The sequence below is a fragment of the Archocentrus centrarchus genome, chromosome 23 (genome assembly GCF_007364275.1).
Source record: "Archocentrus centrarchus isolate MPI-CPG fArcCen1 chromosome 23, fArcCen1, whole genome shotgun sequence".
NCBI lineage: Eukaryota > Metazoa > Chordata > Actinopteri > Cichliformes > Cichlidae > Archocentrus > Archocentrus centrarchus.
Window position 1 is genome coordinate 8,942,244 of NC_044368.1, and position 24,164 is coordinate 8,966,407.

At 42.1% G+C, this 24,164-nt stretch overlaps 2 protein-coding genes across 3 annotated transcripts; one reads left to right on the top strand and one right to left on the bottom strand.

The window, feature by feature from the left end:
- Positions 1–2,390: 2,390 nt before the first annotated feature.
- LOC115773797 (uncharacterized protein K02A2.6-like) lies at positions 2,391–7,466 on the bottom strand. Its single transcript, XM_030720714.1, has 2 exons — positions 6,800–7,466; positions 2,391–5,122 (listed from the first exon to the last, which is right to left on the bottom strand). Exons 1-2 carry the CDS (start codon positions 7,464–7,466, stop codon positions 2,391–2,393), a joined length of 3,399 nt encoding a protein of 1,132 aa, XP_030576574.1.
- Positions 7,467–12,038: 4,572 nt separating this feature from the next.
- arfgap3 (ADP-ribosylation factor GTPase activating protein 3) lies at positions 12,039–23,613 on the top strand. Of its 2 annotated transcripts, none has more exons than XM_030720404.1 (16): positions 12,039–12,243; positions 13,897–14,015; positions 15,497–15,569; positions 15,674–15,805; positions 15,988–16,068; positions 16,174–16,267; positions 16,364–16,423; positions 16,518–16,564; positions 16,970–17,121; positions 17,280–17,411; positions 17,491–17,616; positions 18,370–18,522; positions 19,046–19,172; positions 19,372–19,459; positions 21,515–21,639; positions 21,727–23,613. In XM_030720404.1, exons 1-16 carry the CDS (start codon positions 12,175–12,177, stop codon positions 21,742–21,744), a joined length of 1,596 nt encoding a protein of 531 aa, XP_030576264.1. In that variant the 5' UTR covers positions 12,039–12,174; the 3' UTR covers positions 21,745–23,613. The 2 variants fall into 2 exon arrangements, with proteins under 2 accessions (XP_030576264.1, XP_030576265.1); XM_030720405.1 differs by having other exon boundaries at positions 16,174–16,252.
- The last annotated feature ends 551 nt before the right edge of the window (positions 23,614–24,164 follow it).

Genomic DNA, 24,164 nt, shown 5'->3' on the forward strand with positions numbered 1-24,164 from the left:
TGGCTGAAGTAAAAGTAAAGTAAGCAACCAAAGGCCAGACTGAAAAGGTGGTAATATATATTAAAACAAGGAATTAAAAGGTAAAGGCAAATCTAAAATAAAATAATGATCACAGGGAGAAAGCAATTGAAACAATTACAAAAGACAACACTGGTTTTTAAGTTTACATTTCAAGATTTTAACACCACTCAACTCTCACATCCTCCAGCAGGTATGCAATTCAGTAAAAGTAAAGTATGTCAGTCATATGAATTACAGGCACTGTATACTTGCTTGAATGCAGTTTTTCCACAAAATGTGATCTAAGGTTACTATTTAGTCAGATTTTTAAATTCTTTGTACTCTGGTGTTCCCTTGGTGTTAAACCTGCTGTTTTGTCTGGGAGTCATTTTGAGTTTGCAGTAAGAATGCATCCACAGATCAGCACATCTCTTTGGAGACACATGTTTCATGTGAGCTGCACATGTTGATCTGTAAACTTGTAAAACACTGGACATTGTCTCAATGCACAAGGGGAAAGGGGGGGGGCGGCTCTACATCCCTGAGTCATCTCACATGTTTAGTTTAGTGCTAAAGAAAATTTAACAAGTGTATAATGTAGTATAAAGCAAAAGGTACCTTGAGCTGCTCCCTAATTTCCCAAGGGGTCCCCACAGCAGATGGATTCTCATACTTGATTTGGCACAGGTTTTAGTTGGTGCCCTCCCGTTTATCCGGGCTTAGGACTGGCAAAAATCCACTGCCTTGGGATGCCCTGAGTGTGTGTCTCCTCCCTGTCTCATACTGAGGACCTTCCACATGTAAGAAGTAGGGGTGGGACTCGATTAAAAAAATTGATCGAATTAATTAGAAGCTTTGTAATTAATGAATTGAAATTAATCGCATTTTAATCACATTGCAATATTTAACATGAGAAATATGAATTTAAGTTTGGTTGATGAATGAATCAATATACATAAGCTTAAACTTCACAAAGGGTGGAAGTGCTCCTGTGATAAGCAAACTCCTGAAAATAAAGTTAAGCATCATAACTGGATAGTTTTATTCAACATTAATGTCTCAATATAGTTGGAAATTAATCATTTGCTCAGCTGTATTCCTTGATGTTGAAATGTGTTATGCTTGTTTTAACAGATTATTTTGAATTAAATAATTAAAATTAAACCACAAAAAGGAGAAAAAGTTCGTTCTCTGTTTAAACAGCTGCTTTTACACAGCTGTGCTTCGCACTCACGTTGCTAGGCGACATGAGCTAAGCAGAGGTGAGGGCAGGCGACGTTGATATGAAGGCTAGCCGCTCACTTCCGGCCTTTGCAGTCTTCGTGGGCTGTGAACGTGGGCCGGGAAGCTATACGTGATACTTAACTTGTTGATTTGTACATTTTTGTCCAATAAAACAGTGGTCCCCAACCTTTTTTGAGCCGCGGACCGGTTTAGTGTTAGAAAATATTTCCACGGACCGGCTTTTAAGGTGTGGCGAATAAATACGTCAAAATAAACGATACGACCATAACCAAGTGATATTTTCTACGTATAATAATAAAAAACGGGAATCCACTTTGTATTCGTATGCAACTCTATCAGCAGCGTCCTCGTAACATCCCGCCTCAACATGAATAACAGGCTCTCTGCCCACAGCGCTCTCTGGTCAGCTGTTAGAGCCATGGTAAAACATGCCTTCAAAATAAGATACACCGCAAAAACAAATACAGTAGAAATCACCTCTGTCATATACAGCTATTGTTATTAAAGAGACGACGTGGACTATAGTGGTGCAGCTTGTCGAACTCCTCTTTATTCTTTTAGTGCCGCCTGTGGATGTACAGCGCATTCTCACCCACAACTCCCGCACTGCGGAAGCCTGTTGTGACATCTCACTACATCTCCCCCTTCCAGCAATAAGACACACATGCTTAACATTACATGGATGCTGTACACACATACTAACCAGTTAGAAAATAACATTTCTGAACACTAGGACATCGGGGTAGACTGCCCTCAGTCCGCAGTAACGTAGGGATTATTCTGCCCTCAATAGTTACTGTTCCTACCACTAGTATAAATCAATTTAAAGTCTTTTGTCCTTTTAGAGAACAGCTCACAGCTCCAACATCTATAATAAGTGAAACTTTATAGTGTACCAGTACAACTTCACTTTAACCCTTGTTTTTATTTTTCCCCTTTTTGTTTTTCTTTTTTTTGTTTTTTGTTTTTTTAAACAAATCAGTCTTCTATAGAAATAATAATAGAACTGTATGGCATGCAACAGGATTTGCCTTGTTAACCCCTGAATTTAGCAGAACAGTAAATTTAACAAATGTCTGAACTCAAGGTCTCACCTCTAAATAAGTCAGTGAACCGGAACACATGAAATACAGGACCTTGAGTAACTAAGTGTCTCTGTACCTGAGAGGAATTCTCACTACTCTACCCCGGGATGTAACTTGTGAACCCTTACATGGAGTGGAACCCTCCACCACGGGGCTCGACTGTCTCTGAGCAGGGCTTCTGGTTGGTTCCACTGGGGAACTGGGTGACTGCAGCTGATCCGATTGATCAGTGGACTGTGGGACGGCTTGCAGGTGTCTCCGATTCCGTCGCAGCACCGCTCCATTCTCTGTCTCCACCAAATAGGATCGTGGCTCGTGGCATTTGGTGATGACTCTAGCTGGGGTTTTCCAACCTTTTTCCCCGTCCAGTTTTATTCTGACATCCTGTCCAGGTTGTAGTGTGGGAAGGGGTTGTGCAGAGTGACGGCGGTCATGAAAAAAACGATAAGCTGTCTTTGTCTGGTCGTCCTTCTGCTGAACCTGTTGCCTGTCCACCAGAGTAACTTGCAATTTGTCCTCCAGCATTGGAAGTGTAGTTCTAATCTCTCTTCCAGTCATAAGCAACGCAGGGCTCACACCTGTGGCAGCACTCGGGGTTGCTCTATAGCACATCAGGGCGAGATGTGGGTCAGGCTGCTTCAGGATGTTTTTAGCAGTCTGAACTGCTCGTTCGGCAGCCCCGTTCGCCTGGGGATAATAGGGGCTAGAGGTTGTGTGCACAAATCCATACTCACGACAGAAGGCCTGGAACTCAGCAGATGAAAACTGAGTTGCATTGTCACTGACCAGTTCCAGTGGTATTCCCCACCTCACAAATATGCCCTTAAGTCGACAGATGACATCACGGCTGGATATAGAAGGCAGGCGAGCTATTTCAATGTCTCTGGAGTAATAGTCTGTCACGATGAGATAATTCTGTCCCTCAAACTCACACAGATCTGTAGCTATGCGCTGCCAGGGGCCCTCGGGCAGGGGCGTGGTCAGGAGAGGTTCACGCCTCTGGGTAGGTTTGTTTTCAATACAGAATTTGCACGATGACACTGTCTGTTTAATTTCAGCACTGATGCTCGGCCACCACACTGCCATCCTGGCACGTGCCCGGCACCGTGTTAGTCCCTGGTGTCCTTTATGCAAATCTGCCAACACTTCAGCTCTCTGTGCAGCAGGAATGACCAGCCGATCCTGATATAACACCAGTCCATCAGTTTCTGAGAGATGTGCTCTTGCAGAATAATAACGGTGCAGATGTGGGGACAGCCTTGTTTTGGGCGGCCATCCATTTCTGATGAAACCTGTAATCTGTTGCAGTTCATCATCAAGCTGAGTAGCCACACGGATCTTGCTGAGTCTTTCGGATGAGACAGGTGCATTCGCTACTATTGACTCTACATGTGCTTGTACTACATGATCTGTAGTCTCATCACTCACGTGTTTCTGCGGTCTCCTGGATAGAGTGTCGGCCACCACCAGCTGTTTCCCTGGAACATGTTCAGCTTCCACATTGAACCTTAAAAGGCGCATCAGGAGTCTCTGGCACCTTGGAGGGGCTTTGTCAAGGTCATATGTATTTATGAGCGGCACCAGGGGTTTGTGGTCTGTTTGCAGGCGGAAACTGTCCATTCCCTGAACGTAGCGTGCAAATCGTTCACACGCCCACACGCCCGCCAAACACTCCTTCTCGATTTGAGAGTATCTCCTCTCGGCATCCGAAAGCGTGCGTGAGCAGAAGGCCACCGGCTTTAAGCCGTCTTCGTGTTGTTGTAGTAGCGCTGCTCCTAAGCCGTAGCTGCTTGCATCAGCGCTGATGACAGTTTTCCGATTTGCATCATAATATGCAAGTGCTGGGGCTGACACTAGCATGGCTTTGACAGCAGTGAACGCCTGTTCTTGCGGTTCGTCCCATACCCACTTGTTCTCTTTCCTCAACAGGCTGGTGATTGGGTGTAGTTTGGTGGAGAGGCCTGGTAGGAATCCCCCTACATAATTAATCAAGCCCAGAACTTGACGAAGCTCCTCCACATTTGTAGGACTCTGCATCCGCGTGATGGCTTCCACCTTAGTTGGGTCTGGTTTTATGCCCTCGGCACTGATGATGTGCCCAAAGTATCGAGTCTCTGATTTGCTGAAATGGCACTTTGCTTTGTTCAGCTTCAAGCCACTGTCCTTGACGGTCTTCAGGACTGCGTTCAAGCAGTTGTCGTGGTCCTCTTTGGTTGCTCCATAAACGAGTATGTCATCCATCACTACGACAACGCCTTTGTGATCGTTCAGCAAAGTGGATAGCTGTCTTTGAAAGATTTCTGGAGCTGACGTGATTCCAAATGGCAGCCGTCTGAAGCAGAATCTGCCGATGGGGGTTATGAATGTTGTCAGTGTCCTGCTGCCTGCATCCAGAGGGATCTGCCAAAATCCACAAGAAGCATCCAAGGTGGAAAACACTTTGGCCCCAGCCAGCTTTGGGGCAATGTCTTCCAAAGTTGGCAAGATGTAACGCTCTCGTTTTACTGCTTTATTTAAGCGTTTAAGATCCACGCACACTCTTACTTGATCTCTGTTTTTCTTTTCAACAGGAACCATCGGGGCGCACCAATCAGTGGGCTCAGTGACCTCTTCTATTATGCCCAAAGCTAGCATGCGCTTCAGTTCTGTTTCAACCTTAGCAAGAAGGGGAAATGGGACACGACGTGGCGTTGTCAGGCTGTAGGGCTCTGCATTTGCTTTTAGTTCGATTTTAACAGGGTCGCATTTAAGCAGGCCAATTTCTCCAAAAACGTCCTCTAGGAGGTCTGTGTCTATTAGGGTTTAATATTTTTCCCGAAAATGACATGAATTAAATCCCGGGAAATGACGAGCCATTTCCCGGGAATCCCGGGAAAAAGTTTATTTATTTTTTTATTTTAATTAGGCCTTCTGTAGCCTGTGTCGGCCTTAACCTATTGTGATATTGTAGAGGTAGCTTTCCAGCTATGTCCTGTTATGCCCAGTAGGGGGCAACGTCGTCTTGATTAATGCAATAAAACCTACATCTCGACATTGGAGTGCTCGAGCTATGCGGTGTTGTATCGTTCCTCAACACTCCCTTAACAAATATAATTCGAATATTCCTCCATTGTACATGGAATTATACCAAGATATTTTACAACTGCTGGTGCAAAACAATACGGTTCATCTCCACACAGCATTGATAAAGGCTCAGCCATGCTGTCGTGGCGACATCTGTTGCGCTATATCTCCACCAGTGGAACGCTGTAATAGTCATTGAAAAGTTAACTACCGTACTACACTATAATATGGCATAACACAGGGCCTTGAGTAATGCACTACGACTTGGTCATTGCCATTCTGGCAACAGCAAATTTATAACACCGTGTCTGAGGGTTAAAGTAGGTTCGCTGTGAATCGTCTTTTGAAAAACTGGCCAATCCTTATAGCCTAAAAAATATACATTTTACTCAACTCCATTTTAAAAGCGAAATATGTTAAAGCAATCTATTTCATGATAATTTCTTCACACATTAGGCCCGCATCCTAATTCATGATTGTTAGTAAGCAGCTGCAAACGAGGAAAAGAAACACTCGATTGCCTACGATTTCAACAAATTAAAGAGGAAAAAAGTACAACTGTGTAATACCTCTATTAAAACGCTTGAGATGAAGGCTGAAGCCTTAAACGGAGGCTGAACGTGCCTGAAATGAAGAGTAATGCTTTTCGCATTAAACGAACCCTTCTCTCAATATTTCCTTAAATTTAACATTCTGAAGCTTTCTTTTCTTTCTGAAAGTCAAATCGACGCGCGCGACTTTTTTCCCGGTTTCCCGTCTAACGTTTCCCGGGAAACGGGAAATGGTTCTGATCGCATTTCCCGGGAATCCCGGATCCCGGAATTAAACCCTAGTGTCTATGTTGTCAATCCTCTTTACCAAACCCATCCTCCTAGCAACACTCCCTCCCAGCAGATTATGTGCATAAGGTCCCTTTATGACAGTGACCCAGAACCGGTATTTCTGTCCTTTAAACTGAGTCGTGGCCAGAAACTCGCCCACACATTGGACTTCACCCCCTGGGCTGATGACAAGTGGCATTTTACCTGCAGTGACCATTCTTGGGCTGCTTGGCAGTCTGTTGAATGCAGCCTGTGACATTACTGTAATGTCAGCACCTGTGTCAATTTTAAATTTGACAATACAGCCATTTATGGGTAACTCCACATGCCACTCATTTTCTGAATCTGGCTGCTCGATTATAGCTGGCTTAGTATCGATTACTGCTCCAAGAAAAAACATGTCGTCCCTGTCGGCTAGGTTATCTGAAGCCACTGTCACCTCTTTCAGCATTTTTGTTTTGCACACTGCTTCAAAGTGTCCCGTTTTATTGCATTTTCGGCACCTTTTGTTCTTGGCTGGGCAGGCCTGCGTTTTCCCATGTTGTCTGTTACAGCGAGAGCATGGAACTGGATTTTTGGACTCACCGAAATCCTGCTTTCTCCGCCAGTGACCATCGTTTTTGCCCTTGTTTGTATGAAAATGCCGTCTCCCTTGACTCATGCCGTCCACAGCATGTTCTGCACACAGACTCGCGCTCTGCTGCTTGATTTGTTCGCTCTGGCGCGCTATTTGAATAGCTCGTTCAAGTGTGAGGTCTGCCTCGAGCTGCAGCTTTTGGGAAACATCACGGTCCAATATGCCGATCACGATCCTGTCTCGGATTTGTTCATCTTTGGTCCCTCCGAACTCACAATACTGTGCTAGCTCGTATAAACTTCTAACGAACGCTTCGACTGGCTCTCCGGCTTTCTGCACTCTCCTATGGAAGCACGCTCTGTCGTGAATAATATTCCGTTTTGGCACAAAATGGTCGCTAAATTTTGCCATTACCGTCATGTAGTCCAGCTCGGGATGAGTTTCTGCGGGTTCCTCATCTGAAACTTCTTGGTTCGTCTCCTCCTCGTACACGAACGAGTCGTAAATAGCCTCCGCCTCTCTTCCCATAGCGTAGAGAAGCGTGTTAACCTGTACTTCCCCGCTCTCTCTGTCCAGCTTTGATGCCACTCTGAAACGGTCGAAGCGACGGCGCCACATCGGCCATTCCGCCGGGCGGGAAAAGTCAAAGGGTTCTGGCGGTCCGAACTTTGCCATATCTCACTCCGTAGGCGTCCTGTCGGCCACTTCTGACACCATGTCATATACAGCTATTGTTATTAAAGAGACGACGTGGACTATAGTGGTGCAGCTTGTCGAACTCCTCTTTATTCTTTTAGTGCCGCCTGTGGATGTACAGCGCATTCTCACCCACAACTCCCGCACTGCGGAAGCCTGTTGTGACATCTCACTACAACCTCAGTCGGATTCAAATGGCCCAGTTTGGGGTCTAATATCGAATTTCGCTGCAATGGCTTCTGCTTCATCTATGAATTTGCTTCTGCAAATTTTATAATCTGAAATTTTACTCGTAAGTGCAAGTTTGTAGCTTAAGCTTGATTGTCCCCGGTGAAATGAACTGATATAAACACTAAAACAATTTCCAGGCGTTGTTAGTGTGTGTGTAGTTGTGCACGAACGAGCCGATGCATGGAAGTGGGCGGACAGGAGCTGAGGAGGGTTTTAGCGCTAAACTCATCCAGCTTATGCGATCACATTTAACTGGAAATTTATTACAATGGGACCAGATTTTTCATCCGAGGTAGGTGAATATCCGACGGATTTATGTGATGATTTTATTGGAATTAATGTTAGGAAAAATCAGGACCTGCAGATGCCATCCAACTAGAGCGAAAACCCGATTTGTGCGACTTCGACTTAGGTGATTTTACTGTATAAAGCGCATGAAAAATACAACTCACCATAACACTGAATCAGTGTGAGCCCTGAGCTTGTTTCTCTGATACTCATTTTTGCTGGCTTCTGGTTTGGCTGGGTTCGGCCGATTTCACATGGAGCGTGGCTGCAGAGCCGCGGTGTCAAGCGCTGGAGAGTCAGTTTGATGGCTGGGTCTACCTCACTGCTATCCCCGGTGTTGATAAATAAAAATGGTAAATGGACTAGTTCTTACATAGCGCTTTTCTACTCTTGTTGAGCACTCAAAAATTTAAAGAAGCGTTATGTAGGTCAACCAACCGATTTCGTTAGACTGGCCTGAAGCTTCTGGGTTTAATTTTAGCGGTGAGATATCACGTGAGCAGAAACGTCTTGACACGTCAAGAGGAAGTCATGGAGGGAAGTAACGGAGCGAATCCGCCCATTTTTCAAAATAAAATATAGTTCAGACGCATATAATAAGTAAAACGGAAATAATTTAAATTATTTTTTCTTTATGTGTGGCCCGGTACCAAATGTCCCACGGCCCGGTACCGGTCCGTGGCCCGGGGGTTGGGGACCTCTGCAATAAAAAGCCTTGTAGCAGTTTCCGTCCAGTCCGCTGGGTGGCAGCCGCGACGCTTCCTCTAAACAAAAACCCTCTAAATAACCATATAAAGAAGACATGTAGCAGTTCCCATCCAGTCCGCTAGGTGGCAGCCGCGAAGCTTCCTCTAAACAAAAACTCTAAATAACCATATAAAGAAGACATGTAGCAGTTCCCATCCAGTCCGCTGGGTGGCAGCCGCGACGCTTCCTCTAAACAAAGACCCTCTAAATAACCGTATAAAGAAGACATGTAGCAGTTCCCATCCAGTCCGCTCGGTGGCAGCCGCGACGCTTCCTCTAAACAAAAACCCCCAAAAAAACCAAATAAAGAAGACATGTAGCAGTTCCCATCGAGTCCGCTGGGTGGCAGCCGTGATGCTTCCTCTAAACAAAGACCCTCTAAAAAACCATATAAAGAAGACATGTAGCAGTTCCCATCGAGTCCTCTGGGTGGCAGCCGCGACGCTTCCTCTAAACAAAAACCCTCTAAATAACCGTATAAAAAAGACATGTAGCAGTTCCCATCCAGTCCGCTGAGTGGCAGCCGCGATACGTCATTAAAAAAAAAACTTCTAAAAAACCGTATAAAGAAGACTTGTAGCACTTACCGTCCAGTCCGCTGGGTGGCAGCCGCGACGCTTCCTCTAAACAAAAACCCTCTAAAAAACCATATAAAGAAGACATGTAGCAGTTTCCATCCAGTCCGCTGGTTGGCAGCCGCGATGCTTCCGAAACGACCGGCCGTTCGGGAAACCTCCCGATGGCCACCACGCCCCTGGCTGAGAGTATTGATAAGAAAAGGACAAGCCCAGTGTAGCTAACATTAACTGATGAGATGCCGTAAAAGTATCTGTTTTTCCCTATTTGACAAGGCGTGTCAGCATTTTGGTCACATGGCTACCAGTTGGTGTTCTTTGGGAGGTTCTGCGGGAGTATGGGGTGTCTGGCCCATTGTTGCGGGCCATTCAGTCCTTGTACAACCACAGTGAGAGCTTGGTCCGTATAGCCGGTAATAAGTCGGATTTGTTTCCTGTGGGTGTTGGACTCCGTCAGGGCTGCCCTTTGTCACCGATTCTGTTCATAATTTTTATGGACAGAATTTCTAGGCATAGCCAGGTGGCGGAAGGCTTCTTCCTTGTTGGCCTCAGAGTCTCATCTCTGCTTTTTGCAGATGATGCGGTTCTGTTGGCTTCATCAGGGGGGGGCCTCCAGCTCGCAGTGGAATGGTTCGCAGCCGAGTGTGAAGCGGCTGGCATGAGAATCAGCACCTCTAAGTCTGAGGCCATGGTCCTCAGCCGGAAAAGAGTGGAGTGCCATCTCCGGCTCAGGAACGAGTTCTTGCCTCAAGTGGAGGAGTTTAAGTATCTCGGGGTCTTGTTCACGAGTGATGGGAGAAGGGAACGGGAGATCGACAGGCGGATCGGGGCTGCTTCTGCAGTGATGCGGACGCTGCACCGGTCCGTCGTGGTGAAGAGGGAGCTTAGCGTAAAAGCGAAGCTCTCGATTTACCGGTCGATCTACGTTCCTACCCTCACCTATGGTCACGAGCTTTGGGTAGTGACCGAAAGAATAAGATCGCGAATACAAGCGGCAGAAATGAGTTTCCTTCGAAGGGTGGCTGGCCTCTCCCTTAGAGATAAGGTGAGGAGTGCGGCCATCCGGGAGGGGCTCAGAGTAGAGCCGCTGCTCCTCCACATCGAAAGGAGCCAGTTGAGGTGGCTCGGGCATCTGATTAGGATGCCTCCTGGCCGCCTCCTGGGTGAGGTGTTCCGGGCATGTCCCACCGGGAAGAGGCCCCGTGGTAGACCCAGGACACGCTGGAGAGATTATGTATCTCGGCTGGCCTGGGAACGCCTTGGGGTCTCTCTGGATGAGCTGGAGGAGGTGGCTGGGGAGAGGGAAGCCTGGGCTTCTCTGCTTAGGCTTCTGCCCCCGCGACCCAGCCCCGGATAAGCGGAAGAAAATGGATGGATGGATGGATGGATGGATGGATGGATGGCTACCAGTTGGGTTTCTGAGACAGGATGTACTTTAAAGTGAAAAAAAAAGTCAATCCATTAGTCACTCAGCAGAAGGATCTTAACTGTTTTCTGAACTGATTCCAAGGGGAAAAGCATCAGGTATCAGCTCTGGTGACATCAATAATACCCAATTCATTGTCATAATGCACCTCAGTATTTTTCTGTGCATCGGAGGAATGGCCAAACATTTTGAGAGGGAGCAGCAAGTAAACCGTGACTTTTGGGGGGGTGTAGAAGTCCAGTTTGAAGGGACATGCTGGTCTTCTGCAATCATCTTTGTACAAACAAGCTTTTTATGTTCCACAACAGCAGACGTGGACCATAACAAGGCCGTATGTGTGGAGAATGACCCAAAGAGCTGACATAATAAAGGTCGGAGGTCAACACACTAATTTTGAAAGGAAAAAAACAAAGTGCTGCAAGATGTTAACATGTACTGTTGGTACTCTCATTTTTTGTATAATTGTTTTACCTTTTATAGTGGACTTGTTCTGTTTATTGGGCGTTTTTTTGTATGAAAAATAATAAAGAAGGCCTGCTGCGAACAAAACAAACAAACAAACAAAAAAACTGGAACCCGTGCCCTGAGAAACGTTCCGGTGCAAAGTGCGATTAAAATGCGTTAAATTTTTGAATTCGTTAATTTCCCCGTAATTAATGAATCGAAATTAATGCGTTAAAGTCCCACCCCTAGTAAGAAGTTGACCACTATACCAGGGAGCCACTCAGTCACAGTCTAAAATAAATGTTATTGTCTTTCTTGACAATAACCAGTATATTTCATCCACTACTATTTATACTGACGTGGAACTGAAGATTATTGAAATAATCGTCTTCTCTGGCTGCTCCCTTTAGGGGTTACTACAGAAGATCACGTCACCATCCTTTGCATCCTCCTGTATCACATCAGCTCCCTCCATGTCCTCCTCCACTACATCAACGAACCTTCTCTGTGGTCAGATTATTTGTGATAAACAGCTGGCACAAAAGACAGACTAATGAAAACTTCCTACCTCATTCCAATAACATCCTATTTATTTAGTTTAGATGTTTACCTATTAAACTACTCTATTTCTCTTTTCTATTTAAATGTGTGCCTATCTTTTGTGCTCTTTTAACCTGTTTTTTTTTTTTTTTTTAAATACTGTACCTATGTCATAGGTTGTGCCTAATGTGCCTAATGGCTGCAGTAACACCGAACTGTATGAAATTCGGGAATAAATGAAGTAGCGCTCATAGCATTTAAAACTACATTTCCCACAAGCCATTGCGACAATAACACAACCACGGGTCAGTTTCAACCATTCAGCGCCCGGCCATGGTGTTCTCTTACTGACGTGTCGGATCTGGTTATTACTGAGGAAAAACAGCTCTGTTTTTGATGCTGTTCCTTTAACCACCAGACGCCAACAGGTAGAAAAATGGCAGAACCCAGCAAGCAGGAAATTTCTGCTATTTTCAAGCGACTTCGCTCCATCCCTACAAATAAGGTGAGAGCTTTATAAACGGCAGACGGTGTACTCTCTTTCACAAGGAAGTCCGCTGAACTAAATATCTGACACGTCGCACTTTGTGAAAACGCCACGGCTGACTTCAGTTTACGAGCTTAATTTAACAGCTGTCCGACGGGTGTCATGTTTAAAATAAGTCGTGTTTTTGTTTAAGTGTTTAAAAACGTGCCTTGGTGTCGTTTGCAGAAGAATAATGTCGGAAAACTTAGAAACTGTAACCTGACGTGACGTTAGCAAAGAGAGCTGACAGCTAGCTAGCTACATTTTGACAGTTCACATCAGTCCTGTTTGTTTAAGGCTCCTTTTCTAAGGCCTTTACTGGACTCGGGATCATGTAAGAAGGCAGCACAGACATCTTTAGTGACAAGGAAGTGTTTGCGACTCGCTGCTGTAACTAGTATCTGCTTATCTTACTGCGAAAATAACGCCACTTCACTAACAGCTGTTTGAGTCAGCAACAACGTCTCCTGTTTATCCTCAGCCCGTCACAGCTGTTGTTTCATAGTCACACACCCACTTTACAATTGCAGGAGATTTTCTGTCTTATAAATGAATTTGAAAATAATCCATGCATAATATTTTTTCCCACTTGTCCCAACTTCCTGATAACCGAATTGGGTGTCAAATATAACAATCAAAATAACGTATAAATCTGCGTTTTACACATCCACGTCTCCTGTAATTATGTTTTTTAAAAAACCATTTAACATATTTTAAAGAACAGTAATTATTGCGCTGTACAGTGTGCCACGCTGTTGCTGAAACCTATTTAGTCTGGAAAAGGAAGAGACAAAACAGTGAGGTGACTTATCAAAGAGGATTTTACATGTGCCAACACCATGGGTGTACCATAGGGCAGTCCTCTTTGACATATTTTATATGTTTCAGTATTTTCTGACTAGATTGAGTCTGTCACTCTAACCTTGTTGTTCATATTACCAAAAGAAGACAAATTAATTTCATAGTTTCCTACATTTATAGAAGTATATTTATCCTCAGCTTCGACAGTTCATTGCATTCCACAGCTCACACCTTTTTTCTAAGAAAATTTTAATACTAGTACTGATTTGAAATCCTGTTACCATATATATAAAACAAACATATGTTAAAAACATCTAAAATATTAAATATTGCTGTGGTCCTGAGTATTTATTTGTCACATTTATGTCATAATCTACAAATAAAAGTTATTTATATATATATATAATATATATATATATTTCAACCATGTTAACTTGAGCAACACTGTTACTATATAATTTTTAATAAAATAATTACATGTTTTTCTTAGCTCATGGGGTGAGCTTGTAATAGTTTGAATTATTATATCAATAGTGTATTTTATGAAAGATTTGAAAATAAATGCTGAAAATCCTAAAAAGAAAAAAACAAGGAAAGTGTGACTCTTGAAAAGCTGGGCAAATCAATTTTTTTAATGGTATATTATTAGTTTTTATTAAATACACAACAGAAAGTTATAAAATAAAATTTTTAGGGGGGAGTTTGACATTTTTGGAAGCTTAAATTGGCCTTCAATCTCTTTTATTTTATTGGTCTTAAGATAAAAGTAAAATGGAACACCTTCTCTTTGTATAATGAGATAATGCTCTATTTGTGTTCTCTGTCCCTCAGGTCTGCTTTGACTGTGCAGCTAAAAACCCCAGCTGGGCCAGCATCACCTATGGGGTTTTTGTCTGCATCGATTGCTCTGGGACTCACAGGTCTCTGGGGGTACACCTGTCATTTATTAGGTAAATCAGGACTTATTTTACTTGGAGTTGTATCAAATCCAGAAAATATAAATAATAGTAAATGGAGTGGTACTTATATAGTGCTTTTCTACTCTGAGGCTTGTAGTAAGAAAACATTCATCCATTCATACAAGCACTTTTAACCTAACAATCACCCACTCAAAAAACAATAAAAAAAACTTTGTGTTCTGGTGATTTTACTTTTGTGGAAGGCCAAAAAGTGCCCAAAAAATTCTATATGCTAGGAAAACCCTGAACTCAGAGGGAGCTTTACTGTGCTGTATAAAAATTTCAAGTAAGGAGAGAGGTCAACGCAAAAGTAACGTGCTTCTCATGCTCTTGACCCATCTGCAAGAAGGATGTGGTTTTAAAAAAAAAAAATTATGTATGCACTATTAAAGCTTAAAAAAATTGTTTTCTTTTGTTTATTTCTATTTCCTCTTTTCAAACTGGGGAAATTTAATAAAATATATTTTTTTAAAAGGTAAGCAGTTTAAAATAAATTTAAAAGACTTACCGTCATTTAAAATAACTACGCGAAGATGAAGTAATGCAGTAGTGAAGCTGCTTTAGGCTGCTCCCTTATTCCTTGAGTCAGCACACCAGGTAGCTTCACATATGTGATTCAGCAGATTTTTGTGCCAAATGCCCTTCCTGACACAACCCAGAAAGGATTTATTTCTCCTGACCTTGAACCTGGGATCTTTTGCTTGTTAGGCAAATGTTTAAACCACTAGTACTAGTGCTGGATAAAGTACATTAAAAGGATTAAATAGAATGAAATATACAATGTCCAAGGAGCTGTCCCCAGAGATTGAGTGTAATGCTGGATAAAAATAAAACTTAACGTCCCCCCCAAGCTAGTTCACGCAGGCAGCTCAAGCTGCACTGCCTCATGCATGCTCACATTTCTCTCTCTTCTTGTGTCATATGCCAAACATACCCTCCAATTTGGCAATCCCTTTAAGATGCAGAATTTCCATCTCTCCCTCTGACATGTCAGTGCTATTGCTTCCCTACATTCCTCCCCAGCATCCACATAAAGGCTCTGGGGGAATGTTTCTTCATTCCCTAATTTCCATGTGTGTCATCATTAGATCTGCATTATGAAGAAACATAACTGAACTATTTAATAAAAAGTGTTTAAACCTGGAGCCACTGCAAAACTGACATGATAGGTAAGGATTAGCCACTGGTGTCATGGCTGTCAGCATGGCTGATATTGGCCAATGATTGACCTATATATGGGTGCATCCATAATAGAAAATACAAAAGCGTGGATTAGTGTCTCATACCTTGAAAAGATAAATGTATCTGAACTTAATGGTATCTCTTATCAGTATAAAACATGGCTGCACAAGTGTGCACAAATAGAAGTAGAAGAGATTAAAATGGGAGTGGATGTGGTTTTTGTACCCAGTAGAGGTTTTTACTTGTCCAAACACACATTCTTCAAACCGTAACACTGTTATGCTACACAGGTCCACCGAGCTGGATTTTAATTGGTCATGGTTCCAGCTAAGATGTATGCAAGTCGGAGGCAATGCCAGTGCCGTGAGTACCTGAGGGCAAAAATATCAGCACACTGTCATCAGATCCAGGACTGTGCAATTTGACCTGTTTGCTTTTCTGTGTTTGTTTTGACATTTCTCTGTCAGATTGCATTTTTCAATCAACATGGATGCAAAGCCAGCGCTGCCAACGCCAAGTACAACAGCCGAGCTGCACAGCTGTACAGAGAGAAGATAAAGACTTTGGCCACACAAGCTACCAGGCGCCATGGCACTGAGGTAACGCAGACAGATTGTGTTACAGTCTAAAAACACCTGCGGGTTTGTCCTCAGAGTGGGAAGAAAAAAAACAACCTGAAGCTGAGATATTAAACACTGGTTCCTTGGGTAGTACCCATCTGCTTATCACACTCATAAGTGCTCATATAATTGAATTGTTTTACTGCTCTCGTTCCCCACAGCTGTGGCTCGACAGTCAGGCTCCTCTATCTCCAACATCACCAGACGACAAGCAGGTGGATTTCTTCAGTCTGCATTCACAGGTATAAATGTATGGTTTCTTTAAGTGGGATTTTGTCCGCATATATCTACAGATATGTTATACACGTTGGCAATTATTCATTTTACTACGTTTACTACCTGGCTAGGCTGTTCCTGAAAATTTGAACATGGGCAAAATGAGTCTGAGCTCCTCTGCATCAGAGAAACCTTTGGCCCCAGAAGAAGGTGAAGACCGCAATGGTATCCTTGTGTTGTTGCTTAATGATCTAACATATACAGACTTACTGCAGTTTTATCTTAAATTGTTTTGTGGCTCATCACATATTTAATCTTCAGGTAACTTGGACGAAGGTCCCAATGTGGAAATGCTGAGTGTTTCTCCAAAAGCAAACCCAGGTTTGAATAAATACTTCATGATTTACTAATTTTACCTAAACTCCAATAAAAGTCTGTCTGAATAATGACCTCACTCTGTCCGTTGTATTTCCAGAGCCTTCTTCTCTTCTTAAGAAGAAGCCAGCAGGTGCCAAGAAAACAGTATGTATAAAGTTTTTATTGATGCCATTCTAGGTACAATAAAACAATTACTAAGCTAAATGAGGAAGGGAGTATTCAAAGAACAAACTTGAGTACTGTCTAAGATTAAAGTTAAGAAAAATAGAAAAGCAGTCATGTTCTGCTTTGCAACCTGTCTGTAAGGGGTTATAAGTAAAACGCAGTATTTTTCTTATAAATTTGTAACAATTCTCAGTAAATATTTCATTCTCAGTAATGTATTTTATTTTCCTTGCAAACTTGTTTTATATTTTTTTCTCGTAAAATTATGTTTTTAAGCCTGAAGAGTCCAAATTTTATTTCAGAATATAATCTTCTTCTTCATCCCTTCATCATTTGTTTTATTTGGTGCTGGACTGTACATTCATAAAATGTGTCTGCTTGTAGTTGGCCTCAAAGAAGGGCGGTCTAGGCGCTCAGAAGGTAAGCAGCCAGAGCTTCTCGGAGCTGGAGAAGAAGGCTCAGGCTGCTGATAAACTCAGAGAGAAAGAAGAGAACTCTGCTGCTGCCAAGAAAAATATTACACCTGAGGAGTTCATGTAAGAATATTTACAGCCTTTTTTTCAGTCCGTCTTGCTGTAATCTATTGCTCTGAAAGAGAGTGTTGGGGGCTAAATACATGATCAGTATGTGACCCTTGTGCCACATTTGGCTCACCTGTTTCTGTCTCTGAGCTTACCTCCTTTTTTTCCCTCAGTGCTCCATCCATGCGGCTGGCTTACAAAGAACTTGAGCAGCAGAGGAAAATCGAGGAGCAGAAGTTGAAAGGATTAGAGGGGAAGAAGAAGGAGCAAGCTGAGAGACTGGGCATGGGTCTAGGCATGAGGAGGTATTGGGGAGTGGGGGGAATTATTTTTCATTTTAATGTGTCTTACTCTCATTTTGGCTCTCTTGGCTCTTCTCTGCAGTGGAGTTTCTCACTCTGTGACATCAGACATGCACATCATCCAGCAGGACAATCCACAGGGAGCAAAGGCCACCAGAGGACGACGATTTATAGATGAGGATGATGATGAAGGGTCCTTCAGCTCTAGGTCAGATAAACTTAATAATAATGATATATAAAAAAATCCAATCTTTATTGTGTTAATAATGCATATTACAGTTAGGATTGGTGTGACCGTGGGGTGGGGGTTCTTGTGTTAGGATGAGATGGAGACAGATGGTCAGCTGTGGCAACCCCTAGAGGGAGCAGCTGAAAGAATAATAATAATTATAGTTATGATGAATGCTTTTAGCTATAATTATGTAGTCAAACAGCATGATTTGTTTTATGAGAAAATGTCATGAATAGCTTTTACTGGTTAAGACTGGGGAAACCTGAAGTAAGTATTTGGTGTGAGCCTCCTTAACCTTTTTAAATAGGAGTAATTCACCTGAGTCCACTTGCACACTGTGGATTCCTGGCAAGTGCATTGATTAATGCATCTTGCAGAACTTGGCAGAGTTCATTCTGTGGATTTGGGCTTCTGTTTCTGAATTTTCAGAATAGCTCTGATATTGAACCATCTGTTGCAGAGCTCTTTGTTCTTTCTGCAACTGAAGATGGTCATTTTCAAGTTACAGAATTGATTTGGGACCAATCAGTGCCACTCTGAAAGTGTTGCATGATTGATAAGAGTCGATAAACCTAAAATTTGCATGCTAAACAATGTTCTGAATTGTGAGTGTGTCAAAATTCATACCATGGTTGGGTTAACTGCAGTGTATCTGAGTATGGGTATACCAGTAAAGCCCATTATTGCTTTTTTCCACCTAATATGATTCTTGACTGCTTCTTTCTTCAGGGTTTTGTCCCGCTTTGAGGACCAAACTGAAACCTCAGAGAGTTTCTCTTCACGGTGGGGTGATGGAGACGATGGAAGAGGCTGGATGAAAGAGAGCAAGAAATCAGAGCCAGACTTCTTCTTGTCCTCCACTATAACGTCACTTGATGACAGGTTGGATATTTGAATCCTATTGCTGTTGCAGTAAAAACTGGACAGCTTTAAGTTATCATTTATTTGCAGTTAGGCATTCATATTGCAGATCTGGGATCATCTTGTCTTGTAGTTTTAATAATTCTGTTTAATGATTCTGAGCAAATTTTAGCTAAAAATGACAAAAGGATTAGGATAAGGATTTTTGGGGGGGAGTGGATAGTAGGTATTGATTTGTTCAACACTTTTCGAGCTATTGTGTTTACAAAGAGAGTGTCACGCATGCAAACGCTACAAAAACATAACCTCCTTGGCAGAGATAAGTAAATAATAATGCCACACACTGAGTTGTTTTTTCTTTTTCCTTAATTCTGGCTTAAAGCAAAATTCACACAAAGTAAAGACTTCTTAGTAAAGACATGTCTTCAATATATTTGATGCACTTAAACTCAGCATGTTCTTTTAAAATGCATGATTTGTGTTTAAAGTACTTATCCCTGTTGTCACATTATTATAATGATATATTATTTGTAATGATTATCAGACCCACAACCAGGAGGAAGCCAGAAGCAGCACCGGTCTCAGACACGGGAGAAGCTCGGAAAAAATTTGGAGATGATGTCAAAGCCATCTCGTCTGACATGTACTTTGGAAAACAAGACAGCTCTGAGGTAAAATGTGACAACATGGATCCTAAACAGCACTTTTTCTTTAACTGCCAAACTGTAATAATACTGATGCCGAAGAGCTGAAGTCGCATAAAAGCTGTTAGTATTTGTTCCTTTGAACTTGAGATAAAACTGAATATTTGTTATTGAAGGTGTTTTTAACTTGAGTCGACATAAACTTTTCTAAATTTCTGTTGTTCAGTATGAGGCCAAAACCCGACTGGAGAGATTTGCTGGGAGTGCCTCCATTAGTTCAGCAGACCTGTTTGATGACCCAAAGAAACAGAGTGGTAAGACTGCGTATGATTTTCTTAGCACTTAAATGTTGAGCCTCATGGAGGAACATTTTAGTATAACTGGTTTTTATAAAATGTTTGTCCATGTGATTCTTTAAAGTTAAATTTAACAACCTGTTAACTGTGCAGACTTGTCATATAGCTTTGAAACTTGGGTGCATTTTGTCAGTCGTGAGCAGACAAACACACTGCAAATTCATCTGTGTTCTTAATTTAATAAAAATATGCCACAGAAATTATAAAAAGAATGCATTTGACTTCAATTTTAAGCTGTGCTGATATGACCCGAAATATTTTAATGTTTTTTTCTTTGATTTATCTGGCGCACACTAAAGTGTTACGATAATTCAATAGTGAAGAGGGTTTATACGGGCAGACTGGTTATTGTTACAAGGATATATAGTACGTGTATGTATGTATGTATGTGGAGTGTGTGTGTGAGAATGGGTGAGTGAGAAGTACAATAGAAAAGCAATAAAAATACAATAGAAAAGCAACATTCACGCAGCAAGTATATTTACATTCCACATATTCTCAGGTAGGGGACCTGTTAAATAAATATCTATTAATAAATAATGCACTTGTATTGCACAAGGGTTTGAGGTATTGCAGAAGGATAATATTGCACTAATTACTGAGGGGAAAGGCATTTTTACAGTTCAGTTTTTGTTGCTCTGTGATTGTTTTATGGGATGAAGGAGCTGGTGAGTTAATGTGACGTGTTTAGGAGTCTGATAGCCCACGGATAAAAACTGTTTTTTCAATCTGTTGGTTCTGCATTTCTGGTACCTGAACCATTTGCCTGGTGGCAGACAGTTGAACAGTACCTGGCCGGGGTGAGTGGTGTCTATGGAAATTTTCCTGGCTCAGCAAAGCCGACGGGAGCTAGCGATGTCTACCAGGCTGGGCAGAGGGCTACCAATTACTTTTTCTGCTGTCCTGGTTACTCTCTGCTGAGCTTTCCTGTCTGCTGCTGAGCAGGCAGCAACCCGTGTGTCAATACTGACTCGATGGTGGCCCTGTTAAAGACACAAGCAGTTTCTCTTCCAGCTGACACCTCCGCAGAACCCGCAGAAAGTGGAGCCTTTGCTGAGCCTTTTTGACCAGCATAGATGTGTTGCTTGACTAGATCAGGTCTTCTGATATTTGTGTCCCCAGGAACTTAAAGGAGGCCACCCTCTCTACACGTTGACCGCTGATAGTGAAGCGTGGTTTCCTTTCCGCCTCCTGAGGTCGATGATGATCTCTTTGGTTTTTGTGGTGTTTAGTTCCAGGTTGTTTTTGGTACACCACTCTGTCCGTGGCTCCCTGTACGCTGACTCATCACTCCCTGTGATCAGTCCGACTACAGTAGTCATCAGCGAACTTCAAGGTGTGAATGGGGAGACAGTCATGCATGTAGAGGGTGTATAGGTGCGGGCTCAGCACACAGCCCTGGGGGGAGCCACTACTGAGTGACGGGAGGGGGGTAGCAAATCTGACCCATTTTCACAACCTATGGGTGATTGGTCAGAAAATCCTTGATCCAGGAGCAGTTTTGGGGGGAGAAGTTTAGGATGCCCAGCTCAGTCAGGATGTCGGGGATGATGGTATTGAGTGCCGAGCTGTAGATTAGATTAAACTCATTGTCATTGTGCGCACAAGGCACACAACGAAATGATGGTTCCAGATCACTCATCCAGAGACGAGCATCTGCGGTCATGCAGCCAGAGACCAGTGCTACCGTTAGGCAATGCGGTTTAAGTGTCTTGCCCAAGGACACAACACAGCGCAGGGACAGGGGCTCGAACCTGCAACCTTCCAGCTGCAAGGTGCAAGGTGCAGTGGCACCTACCGACTGTGCCACTGCCACTTTTCAACAAACAGAAGCCGGACATAAGTGCTCTAGGTGGGATAGGGCGGTGTGAAGTGTGGTGCAGATGGCATCTTCTGTGGACCTGTTTAGTCCTGTGAAAATGTTCTTTTTCATATTATTGTATGTGTCATTTATGAATGAGTGGTTTCTGCACGAGGCCTCAAGTTACTTGGTTTTTTGTCTTATGTCCACAGCGAGTTCATACCGTCTGAGTAACGTGCTTCCCAGCGCTCCCGACATGTCACAGCTCAAACTGGGAGTGCGTTCAGTTGCAGGAAAACTTTCAGTCATGGCCAGCGGCGTAGTTAGCTCAATCCAGGTCAGCCAAATATATCCCAGCATATGAATCAAGTTCATGAATAATTGCAGCTTCTCATTGTGTGTTTTTTCTTTTTTTTTTTTCCAGGATCACTACAGCTCCTGAGTAAACATGTTGGATTCAACATGTATAGTTATCCTCTATTTGACAGTTAGATTACATTTCTAGTGGGTAGTCATCTTGGGAGAAATGAGAGGAGAAACTTTAATCAATGCTATGACCAAGTCTCCAGAATTTACCTGTATATTGTATATCTATATCTAGTTTTTTATTAGATGATGTATATACAAAGTCATAGTCATTCGGATCAAATCAAAATAAGCAGAGCACAATATTTTTCAGTGCAATTATTTCCCCCTGCAAACACCTTGAAGGGAGATTTGTGTATATACAGGTATGAAGAAAATTCAGTTTGCATTATATTATGTAGTTTGTTTGGAGCTTTGGGGTTTTACATATATAGAAATGCTGAATGTAGCAGTCCGAGAAGCAATGAGGGGTGTCCGTTTGATTCCTTTAGCTCTATAATTGCTTAATTGGGTAACTCACTCTCACTCATCAGTGCACTTTGTAGTGTTATTGTTGTACTTTTCTTGCGCCCATCCACGCAGGGTTGAAAGTGTCCTTTCTGTCCCCAAAGTGCACTTACATTTGCTCTACCACAGGCAGGACCAAAAGCTGATAAAGAGGCCTTGGGGCAACAGATATACTTTATTTCTTAAGTGAGTGAACTGTAAGTTATGTAAATCGATGCGTCATTATCACATAAGTGTCATTGTCCTGTGAGAAGCAACTTTTTTGTTGTTGCTGTTTTTGGAAGCCGACCATGAATATTTATGAAAAAGCAATGTGAGATGTCAGAGTTTTAAGGAACACTAAATGAATAATAAGTATTCCTTTAAGATAGTAAGTGATCATCATAAAAGCTCCATTTGCTTAGAATTAGACGCTATGAAGAATGTGGTCAACATTTTAAGAAGGGATTTGTTAGATTCTGATTGTCTTTGAATGTTATTGAAATTTATACTTAAATATCTGGGTGAATTTCTAGATTGTACCATTTGATATGGGATCCAGTGGCTCCACTAAGACTTAAGGATTTCTTTTTCCTGTGCTGAGACAGTTTTGTAGCTTTCAGGCCTCATTTCCACTTTAAAAGAATAATCCCTTTAAAACCATCTTTTTTTTTTTTTTACTTTAAAATACTGCCAACATAAAAGTGTTAACTTTATATATGCTATTCTTTCTAAACACAGTAGGACTACAGGTGGTGCTTGAGTGAGTGATGCTACAGCTTGTGCTTATGCGTTTTGGTAACGTTTGCTGTCTTTTATAATTGTGCAGAGTGAAGGAACTAGCAGTTTTAAAGGCCAGACTCCATACAAGGTTGTGTTACCGAGCAATTTCTGAGAAGCTGGAACATCTCAGGAGTTTGATTTGGCATGTTAATTAGAAACACTACAGGAGAGCAAAGCTGTGCATCTTTCAGTGACCAAATACATATATGTTTTTGTTTGTTTTAGTTTGTTTAGTTTTTTACTTCCATCACTAAATGCCTTATTCCAAAGATCTTTGATTTACACACCTTAATGTTGGAGTCATCTTGTGACCTTTTTGCACATAATGTCCAGCCACCCTGCAACCCTGAAATGGATAAGTGGAAGAAGATGGATGGATGGATGGTGTTGGAAATTGTATGTGGCAGCTTTTGCTTTGTTTCACTAGTTTTTGCCTCTAAGTTGACAATAAGTCCTGTAAGATTTTGTCTTCTGCCGTTCGATATTGTTACATGTAGGAGATTCTATAAGCTGTTAATAAAATCTGTATATTCTGCCGTGAACTGCTACATACAATCTTGTATAGGGCTTTCCATTTATAGAAAGCTACCAAGAATCAGATTTTGGCCATTTTTGACACTCAAAATGTAAGTAAAAAATGTTGGGAATATGCCAAATAAATGGTTTGTGCTTATTATTTGTACTTATCCTGTCTTTATTTGTCCAAATATCTCGGTAGACTACACATGGACTACATAGCATGCATGTATATAGTTCCTCTTTTTTTTTTAAAAAAAAAGATTTATTTTATTTTTTTATGTTTAGATATTTCATTCACAGTCCTGTGCGAAAGTCTTGAGCTTCCAAGAAGACAGACTTTCTTGAGCAGTAATTCTCCAGGTTTTCGGAAGCTATTTCAAAGGATTTTCTTTGGACATTGGCTCACTTTTCACTCATTTTCAGTCCGGTCCTTGTACCCGACCATTTTCAAAGGAATTTTTTTTTGTTTAAGCCACAAAAAAAGCATTGAACTCAAGAGATAAACCAGTGTAACAGACAACTTAGCAACTAACCAATTTTAAACTGTATCTTTAGGTACTTTATTTTTAGGAGTCTGTTACAAAAACATCATTTGTTCCAATTTCTTTAGTTGAATCTATGAAAAATGTCAAAGATAACAATTTGGCAGGCATAAAATATTTTTTGCACCAACAAGGTGTTTCCCAAAGAGCTTTTAGCTGAAAACTT

What these genes read in the sequence shown, in the direction of transcription:
- LOC115773797 (XM_030720714.1), bottom strand. Translation starts at nt 7,466, where the DNA reads ATGGCAAAGTTCGGACCGCCAGAACCCTTTGACTTTTCCCGCCCGGCG. An exon ending in GCGGAGAAAGCAGGATTTCG is followed by an intron (nt 5,123 to 6,799) that starts GTGAGTCCAAAA and finishes AAACCCTAATAG; the next exon opens with ACACAGACCTCCTAGAGGAC.
- arfgap3 (XM_030720404.1), top strand. Translation starts at nt 12,175, where the DNA reads ATGGCAGAACCCAGCAAGCAGGAAATTTCTGCTATTTTCAAGCGACTT. An exon ending in AGAAGGTGAAGACCGCAATG is followed by an intron (nt 16,268 to 16,363) that starts GTATCCTTGTGT and finishes TTTAATCTTCAG; the next exon opens with GTAACTTGGACGAAGGTCCC. An exon ending in ATGGGTCTAGGCATGAGGAG is followed by an intron (nt 17,412 to 17,490) that starts GTATTGGGGAGT and finishes TCTTCTCTGCAG; the next exon opens with TGGAGTTTCTCACTCTGTGA.